Source organism: Hyalella azteca, unplaced genomic scaffold (assembly GCF_000764305.2).
Source record: "Hyalella azteca isolate HAZT.00-mixed unplaced genomic scaffold, Hazt_2.0.2 contig9625, whole genome shotgun sequence".
In the NCBI taxonomy this organism is placed as follows: domain Eukaryota; kingdom Metazoa; phylum Arthropoda; class Malacostraca; order Amphipoda; family Hyalellidae; genus Hyalella; species Hyalella azteca.
In genome coordinates, this window is record NW_025939693.1 from 136301 (window position 1) to 156011 (window position 19711).

The following is a 19711-nucleotide window of genomic DNA, read 5'->3' on the forward strand; positions in this document are numbered from 1 at the left end:
TTCAAATTCCTGTTCAATTAAGCATTTACGGGGAATATATCCTAAGACATATTCCACTCATAGGCTGTTTCAGTTTTAATAATCTTTCTGCGCAATTGAAATGTAAATGTTCTGCGTGCAATTTTTTAACATAAAAATTTCTTTGTCCCTTTAGCCTGAGCAATTAATCAGCTATGATTTGAATTAAATTTACTGCCAAGCTCAAATCAAATAACATTAATTTTTTTGTTTGTTGAGACCCGACTCGTTGCGTTTCTTTCCTTTATAAATTCACAGATAATCTGCGATTTCTTCCAGCAAGGAATTTTTTTCACTCGTGTTGAACCAATTAATTCAGCTAATCACATTGTGGTTTTGTACAAGTTATTTTCGAGCGAACTAAATTTACTTTAAAGACCCAACAAATTAAATATTTCAATGTTCACACTACAGAATTTGACGAGATCTTCTCAAGCAGATGCTGAGATATTGTCAGTAAGCATAATATCTTCGTGGAAAATTTTAGAGGCAATTACTCATGAGCTCATTTATGAGGTGAAGACGAGGGCAGCAGAGGGTGAAAAGTGAGGGCTTAGAGCGAGAGGCGAGCGCAGTCCAGGCTTGGCAGGCAAGAAAGAAGGGTGGAGGAACAGGCTTGGGACTTGACTCCCGATTGTTCCATCAAATATCATTGACTCTCGAATGATCGATAATTCTAATCATAGAATTAAACGGGCTAGTGTCTAATTGATTGTGTAGATGACTGTTTCGTTTAATTTTTTTTGGTACGAGAAATTTATAATCTGTTATATGTTAAATTGAATCTAAAAGCATCATATATATCATATATACATAAACCTAAATTTACCTTTGAAATCTGTGTTATGAGGGATTGAAATTATAGTTTATAAATCAGAACGTTTCTGAATAAAGCTAAGTTTTAAATAACCAGGTATAAGCAGCTTAAATAACTGTTAAAGCTGTTTACCATGTTCTGATTTGTAATTAAGGTGAATTTCATTCAAACTAAGCTGCCATTCCATGAACTTGTATGTGTCCTCACATGAAAAAGCTCTGAAAATTTATTAAAAATTTTATCTCAAATTAACAGCAAGCATATTTAGGTAATACACTTTTTAAAAACGCACTCTCATACTCTTTAAAGGTAAGTCATTGCATTAGGAGTTATCAATGCACTAGATAAACTTTAGCTACGTTTTAAAAATGTTGTGTGTCTGAGAGGAATTCGAACATACATAAAACAGGAAAATGGCTTTTTGCATACAAAATGATCATTATATTGAGTTTTTATTGTTGCGGAAAATTAAAGCATTTAAAACTTTCATAACATACAATAAATTAATAATCCGTATTGACGAAATCTTACTAACTAACGAGGAATAAAAATATCAGATTTTAAAACAGCAACTAACTAATTTTTAATTGCTTGTTGTCTAAACTATTTTTCACTGCCTCAGACATCAACATGCAATTTCGATGTATAGGAAGGAATTTCCGTCCCGCTTCCGTACTTAGTGAAACACGGCTGATTTTTAAAGGATCTTGTAGCCACAGCTAGAGATGATAAATTGAAACTTTTTCTGTGCTATAATTGGGCTCTTTAGAGGGTAAAGGTCGTCCAATTAAATCAAAGTCCTCTGAACTTCTCGACTCAGGCCATGCAAGTTTCTTTTTAAAGACGGCTGTATTGAAATGACTTTTGATGCGTCGCAACTAACAAGTTCTAATGACGGCGTCGACAAGATGAATTCAAGTTCTTTCATTGGAATAAATTAGATGCTAATGAGCTCGACATTTCTTGAGGAGAGCTTTTGCGCTCTATATAGATTAATTAGACCTCGTAATATCGGCTTGCATGAAATATTACTAGGATGATGAACTCTAACATTTTCAGATTGTTAAATATTTTAACTTTGAAGTTATAGAGAAGAAATAACAAAGCCACAATAAACAGCTCTGTAAATAAGCAAGAATCGGTCAACGGGAAGATACTTTTTGAGAATTTTTTATGATCATCCTGCAGTTTTCCTTTTATTTCATCTTGACAGACGAATGAAAAATTTTCTAGAGAAATCATTCGAGACATTTCTCATATTTGTTCATTTACTATTTCATTTTTCCGGTATGTGTACGAAAATACGCATAATTCGTTGATTCCTCTCGCTCACGAACAACAATTCTTGACGATTGATTGTAAACTTTAAAGAAATTCGGAATAATATACTTATTATTACTTATTCCCCAAAATTTTCTGCGTTGATTAAGTATCAATAATAGACTGGTGTAGATATTACAGTGAACAGGAATGGACAACACAACAGACGACCCGACTCACCGACTGCTGGATAGCATCGAACCTGCCGACGACATCAAGCTCTTGTTGACTCGCAACCAGCTGTTCGCAGTCGGTGTTTACCTCACCGTGGTTGGTGAGTGTCTGGAAAAAAAATTGAAAATATCTCATTTCCTCCGCATTTATATTTTTCACTTCTTATAAATGTTGATGAACACGATATAAAAAACTCACAGAGTCTGCATCGTGTTAGTAAATATTTTCATAGAAATCATAAACAAACTTTAATATCATTTGAAATCAATATTATTATATTTAACATAAGTTTTACCTGGTAAAAAAAGTATGCGCTGTTCTCTCGGCATTGATATGAATAGATAAAACAAATCATTTTGCGTTGGCAATTTCATAAAGCCACTCACTATTAGATGTTTTTATCGGGAACATAAATAATATGATAATAAATGTATTCTAAATTCTCTGAAATTAATACGGCAATGACTATCATATCGATTGGTATTCGCGAAAAAGCTGTTTGACGGTTTTCTTCGTCTATGCATTTCCTCGATTAATTATATTTTCATCTGAACATTTTTCCGGTGATTCCTGCATCACTCATTCCATTTACATGTTGAATTCTCTACTTTTCTGTTCACTATGCGTTAAAATAATAATTGAAATCTTGCACTATCGAATAACCTAGTGTCTGTCTATCATAGTAACATTTTTACTGGCGTTAGCGAAGACGACGGTATTAGTGATGTCAATGATCTTAAATCGTGTACAATGCCAAAAACGTGTACGAATTGCGATATAACGTTTTTATCATTTTCTACCATCAGCCGCATTTTAAAAAATAATTTTCAAAGTCTAGAACCATAAAAAATATAGTTTGGAATGTTTAAGTGAAATCTTATCCAAGATGCCGTGGATTAAGCAACAGAAAGTCAAAAATGACTCACAGTAAATCCTTGTCCACACTGTTACCTGGCAGCTTTTTAACTCCTTTCATAAGAAATAACTTGACCTTTAAACATTTTTTATTTTCTATAGCAATTTAAACGCCATTACGGGTTTGGCGTTAACTGTACGGTTAAATCAGTTTGGAAATTATGGCTTAGTTTAGCATTAGCTACAATCTATCATACGCGCCACAGCGTTCCAACTTCGGTACCTTTATTTAAAAATATAAAAAGGTATAGAATTTGGCAGAAAATGATCTGGTTTGAAATTATATTAATGTTGAAGAATTTAAAATTTATGGAATCGCAAAGGAAGACATACACATACCTTCGAGTTGCGCATCTACGTATACTGCAAGCAAAACATGTTCAACATCGAATAGCAAATGCGAAAAGATCATCAAGGATGAAAGCAGTATCCTTCTTGACGATGAATCTGTGTGAAGTAAAGGCAACTAATTACTCGGACAAATTTAAAGGTGACTAATTTCTCGGACAAAAGGCTACTAATTTCTCGGACTTGCGGCCGGTCTCGCGGTCGTTCTCCAAATTCAGTGAACAAGGAATATTTCCCAAAGTACTGAACGTAGCTCAATGAAACTTTGTACACGTATTCATTAGGACCCAGAGGTGATGTTTAGCTCGTGAATTTTTTATTTCGCTTTCATTCGTGAGTTATATGGCGATACGTGCCAAAATTCGCAGTGAACAAGACATTTCGAACAAAGTACTGAGCAGATTTGAAGGGAATTTTGAATATACATTCCTAGCTATCCAACGGTGATGTTTAGCTCGTGAAATTTTCTTAGATTTGCTTGTGCTCGCAAGTGTTTTTCCATTTCACCTTCATTCGTGAGGGTGTCTGAGCACATAATTGAAACTCTTAAATCTTGTACAGGAAAGATAATTCTAATTTCATGACTGGAACCAGCGATCTTTCATTACATGCATTCTTTTCTCATATTAATAAAAAAAAGAACAAACTTCATTTGTTTCGAAAAAAATAATTTGCGTTACAGATTCAACGTGGCAATTTCAGAGCACTAACAAGAATTTCATTCCATATTGGTTAGAGAACATGGAATAAATTTACCTTGAGGAGTAATTTATTAACCCTTACATGAAAATAAATTCTTATCGAGGATGTTCAGTAAAAGATCGATGACATGCCTGGTTTGCAATGCAGGTGCAGATGAACACCCTGGTAGCGATCTCCTTGTTTCGCTACGTCGTCGTGTGTCGGCCGCAGTACAGTGAGTTTGGTCTCAAATATTTATCCTTAACAAGATTAGGTTCAATTTGTTTCTTTTCAAATGCCGGACTGTCTCCAGTAGAATTGTCATCTCTGCATTGTATTTAACATTGCTATCTGCTAATTTACAATTTATGAATTTTCTCTAGTGCCCAGTATAACATTTGTTATCTATTCAGTCTGCAAAGCGCAGCAAATTTACTTTCAATTCTAACTGATAACAATAAAAGACTATCGCATTAACTGACTTACAGACTTCTGAATTGAACGTGAAATTGTTTTGCCGAAGCTTTGCTAGAATGCTTCAGGAAAGTAGCAAACATTCAATTTCCTGGAATATTCGAATTAGAGAGATAATTTATTGTACATATTTTATTCTCAAGGTAGAATAAAATACCAACGTAAGTTTCATATGTTTTCAGAAGATCAATCCAGCCATATAATTAGGAACACATATTCAAATTAAATCTTTTATACAAAATATATATGTTTGAATAATTGATTTTCCTAAATCGCAAATCGACCATAAGACTTCTGAAGAAAACGAGAAGTGAGCTAACAGTGATCTCACTTTAAACGTTTCTGAGACTAACTCAATCATTAGTTCGAGCTTGACATGTTTTGACATGTGCAATGTGATGCACAATGAAGCGAGCAAAGCATTGCATGTACTCGTAACTCAAAACCTCGGCGATGTAACTCAAAGCTTTGTTGATGTTGAGAGCAGAGCATCTGCTGCACAGTGGCACTGCAGGCAAGTGTGTGCTGGGGGTGTGGATGTACTGCGTGTGCTGGACCGCGTGGCCGCTGGTGGGTTGGTCGCGCTACACCTACGAGCCTTCTGGCGTCACCTGCTCCGTAGACTGGCATGACACGTCCCCCGCTGGCGTCACCTACGCCATCTGTGAGACGCCTTATACGCGCAACAGGAATTTGCAGACTCCTGATTGCCTTGTAGTATCTTGCACTAGTCAATATTATAATTGGGCTTAGAAATACTCATAAAAATGCGGTAAGACTTTATTCTTCCAGCAATTGTTATTTGGGCAGAAGGTGCAACTGAAAAAATAGGAAATCTTTTGGATCAATCTGATATAAAATGTACGCTGATCTGCAAAAGTATACCTCGTTTATGCATCATAATTTTCATTAATTACAACGACAAAGTATGCCAGACATTTGAGGTTTATTTGATCGCTTGAATCGCAAATTAATCAAGAATTTAAAAGTAAATTTAATGAAATGATACTGATAAGATTTTCACCGAAAACGTTACGAATATCAGCTACATTATACATTATATGGTAAAATAATAATAATATTTGCCTAACCAATTGGTAGGAATAGATTTACTTGACATGTATAGAAACATGCGAGTAAATTGATTAGCAGATTATCAGTCATTACGTAGATGATAATCATTATTTGTCGTAGCAAGCCTCATGTCTTGCAAAAAGTCATTGTGCAGCAACTCTCGAATAGTGTTTAATTATGGAAGTAATAACATAAATTTGAACACGGGAATCATCATAGCAGCAGAAATTGCTAAAATGGTCCCTTTTTGCAGACAGTTGCGGTTGCGGCTCGTGTTTGTGCTGGTTTGTGAGCTTGTGCAGGTTTTTATTGCTTCTGATACAAGCTTCACACGTGTTTGTGCAGGTTTGTGCGTGTTCTGCTACCTGCTGCAGGTGCTGCTGCTTGTCGTCTGCTACACGAAGATACTCCGCAAGACGCAGTCGCTCCTTGTGCGTCCTCCGGAAACGAGCGCCATTGAGTTCCTCAAGACCCAGGAAACGCCTGTTCATGTTATAGCCTCTGTAAGATAGGAAGGAAGACAGGGAGGTTAAATTATTATTTAGTGTAAGACTAATTTTACACAAGCTATTTTCAAATTGGGATTTTATCAAAATTCTAGACAAATAATAAGTCAATTTCATTATTTAATTCTTAATGTAACCAAATATCAAAGTTTAAGACTCTGTAAAATGTCAGGTTTCAACTACAAGGACCGAGTACAGAGTACAGATGATTTACATGTTGTTGAATTTGTAGTCGAAACTCTTTTGTAGACAATCAACAGAAGTAAAATTGAATAGCTAACCGTAATATTTGGAATAATTTGGTACGTAATGGCAGCGGTTACTAACAAATTCGGAGTGCGCCATCACGTCCTCGAATGACGCAAAATAACGAACTTTAAAATTCTGTCACATAAAATTTTAATTGTGCCTCGTTCACATCAATCCCTCCAAAAGTCAAACATTACACGACCTTTTCGCGAGTGAGTACTTTGACAATCTCCTGTACCCACAGATCAGTTGCTGCCAGCATTTGGTGTGCGTATGCGAGAGAACATCGCAGTCGGCCCTCGAAAAACGAATATTGAAGGTTGGTTTTCTTCAACTAGTCTAAATTTGTGGGGGAAGCTATTCTATATGCGTACAATTATAAAGCAATTATTGTTTTCAATTTTATTTCAATGTATCTTCGCCTACTTGTATAAGACGGTAACTAATTTTTATAAATGTATTCTTCAAATATTCGGTTTTGGCATATATAATCAGTTCACGCCTAAGTTGACATCTGCATGACAATGAGTTGCTCTAATTCCATAAATATGACTTAGACTTCAACCTCCTCCGCCATTACTAAATAAATTTAGAATAATTTTATAAACTTCACTCTGCATGCAGATGAACTTTATGATGGTAGTGGCATTCCTGGTGTTCTGGACGCCGTACTGCGCTGTGTCTCTGCTTTCCATTGTAGTGCCCGACCTCAACGCTATCTGGTAAGATTGATGATAAAAAAAATTAACTCAGTACTCACTGCAGTGAGTGACAGAGAGCGCATTTTCTCGTCGGCGAAAACGTGGTCACGGACGGACGGACGGACTGACAGACAGACGGACGGACATGACGAGCACAATAGCGCCTTTTATTCCATAAATGAGAAAATGCGCTAAAAATATGGAAACATTATATTTGGCACAAAATTTTGAGATGGTGAGAGAATAAAGCGATGATAAATCTGAAAAAGATCTTATTTTTGATCATGAGGTTGGTAACCAAGTCAACCTGCTCCTCAAAATCATTTTCAGATATTGATTACTATCAAAAAATTTTATTACTTCACATGTATAGTTTTAGAAATTGAACTTAGTTTCACCCATGACCAAATTTGATAAAAAAAAACGTTCACTGTTTTTTCCAATCTTAGGTACGTTTTTCCGACTATTTTCGCGAAGACGTCGTGTATGGTGAACCCTTTTATTTATGGACTGAGCAACGCGGTGCTGCGCCGCGACCTCTCCCAGCTCGTCGAGCGCTGGGTGTACAAAAACTCCTGGCAAGACGCGGCTGGCAACGGGCTAAGGTAACGCTCATAGGTGAATTAACACCTGCAGCGTCTAGGCTTAACGTTACTTATTAATTAAATTAAAATAGTTATGATTTGAAACTTAAAATTTAAATTTATGTCCTACCAACGTCACCAGTTGTGGCAACCTTAATTAACTCTGATGTGACTTGAAGTATTTATTATTCATTGCACCTGAACCATTTATTAGAGAAATATATTTTTATTGCACAGATACTTATACATGTAACAATGAATGATTTGTTCATACAGGGTTCAATACCTGGATACAAGTTAAAATTGCAAAAAAACGGATTATCTCCCGTCCACCATAACATTACCTTATAGACTTCGGAATTGACCATTCGTTTTACACCCAGTTAAATATAATATCATTTTCCTTTAACGTTGCCTTTTTATTTTCAAAGACAGATTATGATATTTACTTTCTAATTGTGCAGTAGTTTTGTGTTCGCGAAATCTAGTGAAATTTCAGGCGTCGCCTTCGTAATTGACCATACGTTTTACACCCAGTTAAAAATAATATCATTTTCCTTTAACGTTGCCAATTTTTATTTTCGCAAACAGATTATGATATTTACCTTCTAAGTGCTTTAGTTTTGTGATCGCGAAATCTAGTGATATTTCAGGCGTCGACGCGACAGCAACGCAGACGGCAGTCATTGCGGGAATATGGCGGTTGGAAGGAGCACGTGTCAGGGCTGTCAGATCTCCAGGACTCAGGTGATTGAATTTTTAATAATAGAACTCAAATAGAATAATTAGGCATTTCTGAATAGTTTCATACATATTTTCTCATTTATGAAAAAATGCCCTATTGTGCTCGTCATTTCCGTCCATCCGTCTGTCTGTCCGTCTATCTGTACGTCTGTCTGTCCGTCTGTCTGCCCGTCTGTCCGTGACTTCACGTTTTCGTCGACGAGAAATGTGCTCTCTGTCGCTCACTGCAGTGAGTACTGAGTTATATTTTTTCTTCAGTTTAAATGCTGATAGATACGTGGAACAACTTATCAAAAAAACGGATAATTAGTTTTAATCAATACCAATTACACATTATTTAAACTGAATCTTTAACAAGTAAAGACTTCCGCGTGAAGCCATACAAGTTAGGCTTCAAATCACCCTAACAACCTCAATAATATTTTCGTATTACTTTCGCAGGCGGAGATATTGGACAGATCGATGCACGAATTCCCTTGTTCCAGCAGCACCCAAGAGAGAGGCGACTGCAGCGCTCGCGTTGTGGAGATGAAAGGACACGAGGCACCAAAATTTATAAGTTTAACAGAAACAGCGTGCTAGTTTTTGGAGCAAGAATTCTATCATAATTTTAATTAAGAATAAAATTACTGCGATGACTGTTGATTAGGAACTAAGAATATTTAAGCTTTGACAATAACTTTCGTTCAGTGTGCGTAAATTTCGTCAATCAAAGTAACCAGTTTTATTTTGATAAGTTTCAGTAGCCACGTAATTATGTCAATAAATTATTTGGATCAGCATTTAAATCATTTACTAAATTGCCAGAACAGAGCAGGGTTGCACGACATTGATTCGATGAGTTCGATTGCACGGCTTCGTCAATAAGAAAAAAACTTATTACAAAAAATGGAAATTCGTTTCTCGATCGCCTCACCACTAATGGCAGCAGGATATTGTTAAGGAATAGAAAATGTAAAAATTGACTGAGTGAGGAAATTTAATAACAGAGGAAACTTGGGGTTGATTTCTGTGTTAATTCTGCGTTGCCAAATGTTACCAAAACAATTGGTTATTATGAAAAAAATTTAGTATTTGCTCGAAGTTGGATTTATTAGCACTGGTAGTTGAGCATTAATGTTCATAAGCCTTCTACCTAACGTATGCTCAACAATAAAGGTTCAACTAATTAAAAAAAAGAAAGTGCTTCGTTTGCATCGTTATTTTAATAGGCCGTTAGGGTAAAAATAATCAGAGGTATCATCAAATAATCAAATGATAAATAATAATAATAATAATAACAATCAAGGTTCGACCAATACAAAAAAAAAGAAGTGAGTTTGCATCGTTATTTCAATAGGCCGCATTAGGGTAAAAATAATCAGAGGTATCATCAAATAATAAATAATAATAATAAAAATCAAGGTTCAACCAATACAAAAAAAAAAGAGTAATGAGTTTGACTCGTTATTTTAATAGGCCACGAGGGTAAAAATAATCAGAGGTATCATCAAATAATAAAAAATAATAATACTAATAACAATCAAGGTTCGACCAATACCAAAAAAAAGAGTAATGTGTTTGACTCGTTATTTTAATAGGCCACGAGGGTTAAAATAATCAAAGAGGGCAGTTCGCAGGACAGTAAGAGGGGTCGAGGGCACACACGGCGAAGTCGTAGTCGCAGACGAAAGTCTCAGGGTTGTACAGGGAGCCTGGGGGACATGGTGTCACCGTCTCGATGTAGCCACTACCGGTCTGTAAATTGCAATACTTTCGTTGTTCATTCATGTAATTTGTATAATTGGTTTCACTAGTCACAATATAAATAAAATGGACAAAAATTAATCGACCTTGTTATGTAAATATAGGGAATACCTTAGATTTTCATCAATGTAACTTTCGGATTTTCTGTATATCCGTTTTATTTCGATCGAATATACTATATTGAATAATATGGACATCTTGGTAAATTTCGAATAATTATGTCAACAGTATGTAGAACATACGCTGACAAATTGCCACTGGACTGAAAATTATAGAAAATCAGTTTTCTTACTACATGCATTTACGACTCTGATAGACATACTGTCACTTGAAGAAGAAAAAAAATTTTCTTTAATGACTTCCACCGAATCTACAGTCAGTCACAGGTCGGCAGTGAACATAGGCTTTGAGCAGCATTTACTACTCACATAGACACACTGGTAGAAGAAGCTGCAGTCGACAGGGTCAGGATTGTTGCCAGGGTGGGAACAATGTTCGCCTGGTCCCGCTGTGGGGAACGTGACTGTCGTTGGCGCTTGGGTCGTGGTTGACTCGGTAGTGAGGTTTGGATCCTGAAATAAACAGATCAATCAAAACAAGTATTTACTTTAATGGCATGAATAACTAAAAATATTAATCTATGTCGAGAGAAAATGAAGCTAATGCTTTATAATCCATTTAATATTACAACCATTACCCATGATTATTACTTGTCATGATTCAAAATTCTTCAACTGCTTCAAGTTAATTACAACAGTTAGAAGAACAACTTATTTCAATTCATGCGAAAGTAAATTAATGACCAGATTAATTACCTAGGACAATCAAGAGAACGATCAATCAATGTAATTGGGCAGATTGGTGGACTGTTTCGCTCAAAAAATCGAAAATTTTGGCTTCTCCGGTTTTTAGTCTTATTTTGAAGTTCCAAGATTCACTCATTTAAAATACTCAAAGCCAAGTTAGCGCGTTCGTTTGTACGTTCACAATAGCAGTCAAAGCGCAAGTAAAGGCTATGCCTTCAATGATCACAAATTTTAGTTTTTTGACTACTGAAAAGTTTAAATTTTCATCGTTAAAATCTATCTCCTCCAATGATTTTCAAGCTAGAGCAGTGAGAAATATATCATCCGATTCGTAAAGAAAATTTCTACAATCAAATCCATCATTTTCCTTATTTCTTTATTGCTTGGATTATATATTGAAAAAAACGGGGGCGGAGAAGGGAAATTGAAAAATTTCGGAAAATTCTCTCACCCGCCCGAACAAATTAGAAATTAGAAAAAATGATCGGATGGTTTTTTGATATGATCTTTACAAATCAAATGATGTGTCTCTCGATGCTGTAGCATGTTTATTGAATGAGGAGCATATTAGCTTACGAATGAAACGGGGGTTGTGGGGGTTGTGTTGCACGAATGAAACGGGGGTTGTGTTGCAATGCACCAGTGAAATCTATTTCTCATTAAACCATTTCACTCAAGCGACAAATAATGTGCATAATGGTTATCTCATTGCAAGCGAATATTCTTACACGGGTGGTAGTGGTGGTTGGTGGTGGTGGGCAGAGGGGGATGATGTTCACCAGTTAGATCCCTTACTCACTAAACCCTTTCACTTATGCGACGGATAGGACACCTAATGGTTAGCTCATGACCAGTCAAAACTCTTACCCGGGTGGTGGTTGAGGCGGGTACGGGAGTGGTGATGGGTACACCAGTGAAGGCCTCCCTCGTGGTCCTGATCAGGACGAAGGGCTGAGCGTGGCACTCTGCCTGGAAGTCGTCCGTCTCGATGCTCCACACCATCATTCCCAACAGCCCCTTCTGCTGCGCGTACTGCGCCTGCGCGATGACAATCTCGTGATTATTTGAAGCGAATTTATAAGTTGCGTTCATAACATGAGAGTGTTAAAGTTTTATCCTAGGGAAATTATGTACATTTCGTTCGGGATTTCGGTCGGAGAAATTTTCAGAAAAATTATAAAAATTTCACTACCATCATCATATGTCCACCAACAATATTATAATATTCAATAATATTAGTGATAAAATTCATGAACTGAAGTCACAAGATATATCACATTTATGTGCAGGAAGACGAATAGAGTGGACGATGCTACTGTCACTGGAGTAGACTTGAATTGCCTATACACGTTCACAGTATACGAGTATAGCGTACCTTGGTAATGAGAGAATCAGGATTGTCATAGCCGCACCAGGTGTTGCCGAAGGTCAGGTCGTAGCCGTAGGGCTCGTTCATCTGAGGGTCGTTGACGACTGTCCACGCACTCGTCAGCTCGTGCTCACACAGCTGACGATCCCCATTAGGATAATAGCTTTAATATTCATGTATGTAAATCAGTAACATTGGTGTAATTTGGCAAAAGTTGTTCTTTAATGCCTAATTTGCCGAATAAAGAAATACAAAAAGAAAATTGTCAATAAGAAATGCTCTCTTGTCTTCAATGAATCCTGCAGTAAATCAGTACGTGAATATTAGTTCTGTATACTATGGTCGATTACAAAATAAATAATAGTTCATGGGTTCAGAAGTTAATAATTCAAAAACATACGAAGGAAAGAACTGATTCCCATATTGAATGATGTGAAATAATTGCGACTTTTTTTACTCATTATGTTCAGTAATGGTGAGTTGTAGATTTAGGAAGAGTTAGCCCATCTATCATGAGAACAATACAGTTGAGAAATTGACGAAAAGCTTCGCTCTATATGCATTTCGCAGATTACATGCTCATATACATCATAAAAACTACACTGAAACCCACAGCACATCGTATTACGTCCAAGCTCATCTCGTTATGTTCAAGCACACCTCATTATATCCCAGCACACCTCATTATATCCCAGCACACCTCATTATATCCCAGCACACCTCATTATATCCAGCACACCTCAATATATCCCAACACATATCATTATATCCCAGCACACCTCCTTATATCCCAGCACACCTCATTATATCCCAGCACACCTCATTATATCCCAGGAAGCCAGGCGACCGCGTGTAGGGTCCGGCGCTGCCCGGCTGTGAGGCGGGAGCGTACATGCCAGTCGAGTCGCTGGAGTCGAGCCTGAAGCAGCGCCCATAGGTGGCCGTCCCTAGCACGAGCTTGGAGGCAGGGGCTCCCAGCTGCAGCCAGTAGTTGATTGCGTAGTCGACGTTAAGAAAGGCGTTGTCGCCCGTGTCCTGCAATGAAGAATTGATTCTAAACTTGCGCTCCTATAGGTTATGTTCAGAGATATTTTGAAATGAAATATTTTACCGCTTCGTTTTTTGAAATGAAGTTTCGTTTTACTGGAGATTTTACCGTATCAACTATTATTACAAGAGTTTTCCCGCCGGAATATCCTCATAATGACGTTTAGATATACCATTGCTTCAATGGCTTTGAAATGAAAAAGGATAAGCTTGTGATGTAGAAGTTTAGCCTACACTGCAAGAAAACATTCAAGTTATTTTATTTTCTTGCCATATACGTACTTGCCCCAAATTAAATACTCTAAAGAGGGTTCGGGGTAAAGAGATTCATTTAATTAAGAAAATACCACCCAACGGATTCATCTTATAACTAAAACACACCACAGTTCGAATCATTGTACAACATGTATCTGCTTAGCGGACGCGAGGGCTATGGCGAGTATTTCCGTTAATAAGCGAAAAATTAAATTCTCGAGCAACAAATGGTCACATCAAAATACCGTAAGAAGGGACATTTATGATAGCCACAGTGGAAAAAGTAAAAAAAAACTATATGTCGACAGCGAGTGTAAACTCGTATTTGAAATAAATTTGCGAAAGTATTCACAGACCTGCAACATATTCAGCATTAAAATAAGTTCAGTCGTGGCTTGACCGTCCAGTGTAAATTTAATCGCAGTATACAAAGAACTATTCGGCTGGCAGTGTGAGTGACGTGAAAACATAACAGTCCGCTCGATAGTGAAAAGTTACTATTGATTGTTCTCCTCATCATTATATGATTACCTGAGGATAGGCGTATAGGATGGCGTGGTGATGCGTGTAGGTCTCCCATGCACCGTGCAAGTCGTAAGCCATCACGTGGATGTGGTCAACTACAGCAGAGAGACCAGGCACATCGTACGATGCATCGATGGTCGTCTTGCCGGCAGCCACCGCGACGGTGAGCAACAGACCGCGCGCGTGGAGAGCGTCGCTCAGCTCTGACATGAGCGTGATGAAGTTCACCTGTGTCATGATACTTTCTAAATAAGTCTTCAGTGCACGCCTCATTTNAAAGACAACACTTCTGAACAATCCAGTGTCTTGGATGTTACACATGTACAATGAATTTCTAATTTTATTTTCAAATATTGAAAAAAAATTATTTATCAAAATTTTTTTAGGATATCAATATTTTTGTAAATTTTCGAAATTATTTATTCTGTCAATTAATTCATGCATTGTCTCTGAACTTATGCAATTGTGCAAAATTTCAGATCAATTGGACAGGTCAAATTGTGTCATATATGGATTATAAGAATTGTAGCAGACGAAATTATTATTATTTTTTTTAATAATGAATTTTTTTTTATTTATATAATTATTTATTCTGTAAATTGATTCATACATTGTCTCCATCTTTATGCAAGTGTGCAAAATTTCGAATCGATTGGACAGGTAGAAGTGTGTTAAATATCGATTATAAGATTTGTAGCAGACAGACAGACAGACAGACAGACAAACAAACAAGAAGTGAAGTTAAAGAGAAGTCTTGTAACAAGTTTCAACTTCATAACGTTCTTAGTTTTTTTATTTATTAACAAATTAAAAGGGTTACTTAATTCTGAAACACCCTGTACTTTCTAAATAAGTCTTCAGTGCACGCCTCCTTTATTAATTAGGTTGTTTCAATATAGAACTGCGCAAGTTGAATCGACTTCTATTTGTCAATGATAGACACCAAATTTTATTCATTATTTACAATTTAATACAGGCGTAAACATGGTGGGATTTCTATTTTCCATACTCACAACGTGAAGTATTAGCTGTACGTGAAATTAAAATAATTCCAGGTAAACTTCAATCAAGTTAATTTAAACGATTATATTATTTCAGTTCTTAACCTGGCTGTACTTTTTTTAGGATAAAAAAGAGACAAGGCTTATTATGTTCCGCGGAATCTCTTAATTCAATCACTAAACTAAAATTTCTGGTGCAATAAACTTTAAGACTGGAATGAAATTGTGTACCGTGCTCAAGGGCCAGTCATTATAAATTGTGTGGCCTGCATTTCAAGGGTCAGTCTTTATAAAAACGTACACAATAGCAAAAAAATTCATATATAAACATTCAACAGAACTATTATTTAAAAGTTTTTTATCGTTCATGGGGTTTTATATTTTAATCTAAACGCTCCAAAATAAATCCCAGAGGTTAGATTGAACACTTCACGGAGGCATAGTTTGAAAGTTATGATCAAACTTGAAAATGAGTTCCAGCAAAAATGTATCGTTCAACTATTCATCCTGTCATGACTCCAAGCAATTAGTCATATTATTTCGCCACCACAAGAATAATTTTTTTCATGTATCTTTCGTTAAACAAGGAGATAACATTGCGATAGAATCTTAATGTCAATGCGCCTGGCGCCATGTCATTCAATGTTGAGTTGACGTCAAACGCGATAAACAGAACAGAATGGCCATTTATACAGGAGCGTGAGAAATGTCACATGTTTGCTGAAGTGTTTGTTTACTGCTTACTGGCGCGACCTTCGAACTAACATTGAAGAAGCTTTCATAGAAGCGAATGTTATTGTTTTTTGCTGTCACAGTGCAAAATAGTTACCGCGATATTGTGAAAAACGTTCGACGGAATAAAAATTTATACTGGTATTTTCAGAAATTCTGTTCTTTCGCGCTTAATATATAGAGCAATAATTACAGAAGCATGATTGACAGTTACTTAAGCAACGAGACAATTAGAATTTAAGTGATCCACATTTTACTATTGTATCTAAGAACAGAATAAAATTAACAGAAATGCTTTTTATCTAATCGAAGAATAAAATAAATTTATTTTAATTTATTATAAACTGCTTAGTAGAGTTTTGTAAATAGAAAATAATTAAAAATGTCCTAGAACACCTATCCTTTACCAGCAACCCCAGCGCAGCAGGCCCGGAGCAATAAATTTGCCTCACTAATAAACCTAAATCTAGTGACTACCATGGTGCATCTACAAATTGAATAATTATTCTCAGCCATGCAGCTTATAAGCTGATAATAATTTACCCATCTCATCACTAGATTTTCAAATCAGCAATGCTCCAGTATTACGACGACACGCACTGCGACAAGCAATAATGAACTGCGACACCATGCACATATACCCCACTTCAATACCTGCCCTTTCTGTGCTCTTCCGCATCTACAGGCTGTGGCATATGAAGTAATAGTAGAGTGTTTATTGGCCTAACAAGCACTCGATCCTGGCCCAACCCCATCTCAAACACAATACTTCAAGGCACACATGAAAGATGAGAAAATGTTTTAAACTCGTTGTAATTAAGGAGAGGAAAACGTTTTTTTCATCATATAAAGCTTGCTCTCTTTTTGAGTTCATTCAGTCAATTACAAAATTGGTTCGCATTTAGTTATATACCTTAAACTGCACATGATAGCTAAATTCTGTGGTATGATATTAGATATATTTTCCATTAAAGCTGCAAAGTTTTAAATGTATTATACGATAGTATAGGTTTATAAAACGATAAATGTCTACCATCCCAAACCTTGTCCTCTGGAGCACCGCCGCGGTCGGTCGGATACTCCCAGTCCATGTCGAGACCGTCGAAGTTGTGGGCTTCCAGCATCTCCAGGACACTAGCGATGAAAGTCTGTCGGGCTCCAGGGTCGGCTGCCATCTGCCACAATAACATAGAAAATTATTCACGATATGAAAATAATCACAATATAATGCGATTCTTCGGCAGCAATATGAAGAAACCTGTTCACAGGTATTCGGATGCCATACGTAGGAATTACACGTAGGACAGATGATGATATTCTACCTGCATGGTTGATCTTGCGAATTTGGAGCGGTCATCAGGAGTATATTCTCTTGAAGATATGAAAGAATTTTATTACTGGTTAAATTCAACTGATTTCTATTGCAGTATTTCGAAAATTAATGGAATAAATATAATTAAGATCCCATTAGCTGCCATTTGAGGTTATTTTATTATTAGGATCCATGACAAGGATAGCCTCAATCGAACAAAAAGTCAGCCATCAATTGAAGAGATATTCTCTACTAAGCATCAAAATATCCTATATGGAAACGATTCAGTTACGATTAAGTACAAAAATGTTTAAAGATAACTTGCATTTAACTTTTTTTTCATCATATATCCAGCAACGAATATTAACTATACTACCGTAAAGATAATGATTCGTCGTATATCTCGCTACCTATCTTACTTCGAAATTTGCATTTGCGAATCGATGAGATAAAAAATAAAGATGTGGAGATTAAAAAAATTATTACTCAGAATACGATCCGATCCCGATGTCCCTATTTCTAAGAAAAATCGAGCCGAATCATATTTCCCGCTAAAAAACACTTTCGATCTATATCAGACATCCATTCATGATTGTAACGCAAGTACGCATCGGCAGGCACTGAAAAATATCGGGACAACATATAGTCCCCAATGTAAATTCATTCAAATTAAACTAGATTCGTAATCGGCGTCATGATGACATAATTAGAAATGTTCGAAAAATCTATCATCAAGATAACCAAATGTTTGAGTAACCTTGCAGCTCCCAGACGCACCGCAGAGTATTTGGCGGATCCCTCATTCCATCCTCCAACGGCAAGCAAAGCCTTCAGCTGAGGATTGATATTCTTCAGTCCAGTGAAGCGGTCAAAGGCGCATTTCCCGTAGTTGTCGCACAGATCATTCCATGGATCCAGCGCCCGAATTGTGTTATCGGAACCTAGGCCAGCAAACCCGTAAACGATGTGGGTGCAGAGGTAAGGATCAATGTTTTCTACGTCGAATTTGCCGGTGCCTTGACGATACACAGCCCAGGAACCGTAGTAGCAAACCATCACGCCCTCTGTCAAACAAAATTCATTCTTCATTTTTAACGTTTAAAATGTTCACATTGCTATCTGCTCAAAAATTATCTCAAGTTCACGCAAATTATTTGTTAAATATCTTATTTTAGGATAATATTTTGTGATGTACGATAAAAATAAATCATCATTCAGTCATATGCTAATAACTTGCTGAACTCCAGGTTTTCTCTTCCTCTATTGTGGGAAATCAATTTCTACAACAGAACTAGAACAATAACACCTTAACAGTGACATTTTAATAACGTAACTATTAAGTAATTGTGCTATAGTTGTAGACTCTTTGTTTGAATGATTTATATAAAAATAAATGCACAGCTTGTACTTCACTTTATAATCGGCAGGCGTAACTCATTGAATAGAAATGAATTCAAAGATTAAGGTCCGGCCCGTGTTTTCGATGTAAATTAGAAGCTTGAATGCTTACACGTAATTCTAACAAGAAGCATCAAAATGCATCGAAAAGCAGGATATACACAATTCTGACAGAACACACTTTTAGAACACGATAAAGAATTCTAAGCAGTAACATTTAGAAAATGGTCAAAGTACCTGAAAGAGAGACGCCAAGGAGAACAGAAAGCAGCAATACCAAGATTTTCATTACGGAGGTTTCTTCGAGCAGACTTTACAGTTTGAAACTAAAGTAATCTTTCCGTATTTCCTTTATGTACTCCATCGTTATATACTCTATGTATACCTTGAGAAACTGCGCACATGCTGCGGTCGTGAGGAACTTCTATTGATAACAGGTAATTACGAATATTCACTTGCACGTGTTGACCCGAGTTGAAATTTGAAAATATTATTCTAATAAATATACTTTTTGGAGGGGGGAATAATCTGATTGGTGGTGATTCTATTTTTGAATTTGATATTCTAAAATAAAAAAAATACCATTTGAGCTAATATAATCGACAACGATTTAAATTCTCTTATTGCCGTGTGCTAATCACAATCACTGAAATTCAAATTCGTTGTAAATCGGTTGACTGATAGTAATAATATCCTTGTAATAGTTTAATAATACGGATAACAGTATAGCAAAAATAATTTAATCCGTTTGATGTCAAGCAATTGTTTGTATTTTTGTTTTATATCTGTAAATTGAACATATGCTTAAATAAAACCCATTAGAACAAGCATTTTGGCATGACGAAAATTTTTGTCTAGAATTTCTTTGGTTATCATGTCATTGTGACAATGACGTTATTTTCTGGTAAACAATCC

The 19711-nt window shown here is 36.3% G+C and overlaps 2 protein-coding genes and 1 long non-coding RNA gene across 3 annotated transcripts; 2 read left to right on the plus strand and 1 right to left on the minus strand.

Annotated features, from left to right (window-relative positions):
- Positions 1–6262: 6262 nt before the first annotated feature.
- LOC108681480 lies at positions 6263–7285 on the plus strand. The gene is made up of 3 exons (XR_001931501.2): positions 6263–6324; positions 6821–6895; positions 7201–7285. It is a non-coding gene; the product is annotated as an uncharacterized LOC108681480 (long non-coding RNA).
- Positions 7286–7736: 451 nt separating this feature from the next.
- LOC125178414 lies at positions 7737–9474 on the plus strand. The gene is made up of 3 exons (XM_047882095.1): positions 7737–7882; positions 8515–8608; positions 9047–9474. Exons 1-3 carry the CDS (start codon positions 7764–7766, stop codon positions 9185–9187), a joined length of 354 nt encoding a protein of 117 aa, XP_047738051.1. The 5' UTR covers positions 7737–7763; the 3' UTR covers positions 9188–9474.
- LOC108681501 (chitinase-3-like protein 1) lies at positions 9336–19127 on the minus strand. The gene is made up of 9 exons (XM_018170537.2): positions 19034–19127; positions 18176–18462; positions 17130–17261; positions 14360–14581; positions 13346–13561; positions 12533–12664; positions 12025–12195; positions 10780–10923; positions 9336–10342 (listed from the first exon to the last, which is right to left on the minus strand). The coding sequence occupies exons 1-9, from the start codon at positions 19083–19085 to the stop codon at positions 10205–10207; spliced, it is 1494 nt and encodes a 497-aa protein (XP_018026026.1). The 5' UTR covers positions 19086–19127; the 3' UTR covers positions 9336–10204.
- Between the last annotated feature and the right edge of the window lie 584 nt (positions 19128–19711).

Excerpts from the sequence above, each read along its gene's own strand:
- LOC125178414 (XM_047882095.1), top strand. The coding sequence starts at position 7,764 with ATGGTGAACCCTTTTATTTATGGACTGAGCAACGCGGTGCTGCGCCGC. Across the intron at positions 7,883-8,514 it reads GCGGCTGGCAACGGGCTAAG|GCGTCGACGCGACAGCAACG; the intron begins GTAACGCTCATA and ends GTGATATTTCAG. Across the intron at positions 8,609-9,046 it reads GTCAGATCTCCAGGACTCAG|GCGGAGATATTGGACAGATC; the intron begins GTGATTGAATTT and ends TTACTTTCGCAG.
- LOC108681501 (XM_018170537.2), bottom strand. The coding sequence starts at position 19,085 with ATGAAAATCTTGGTATTGCTGCTTTCTGTTCTCCTTGGCGTCTCTCTT. Across the intron at positions 13,562-14,359 it reads TCCTATACGCCTATCCTCAG|GACACGGGCGACAACGCCTT; the intron begins GTAATCATATAA and ends TCTTCATTGCAG. Across the intron at positions 12,665-13,345 it reads GCTTCCTGGGATATAATGAG|CTGTGTGAGCACGAGCTGAC; the intron begins GTGTGCTGGGAT and ends GGGGATCGTCAG.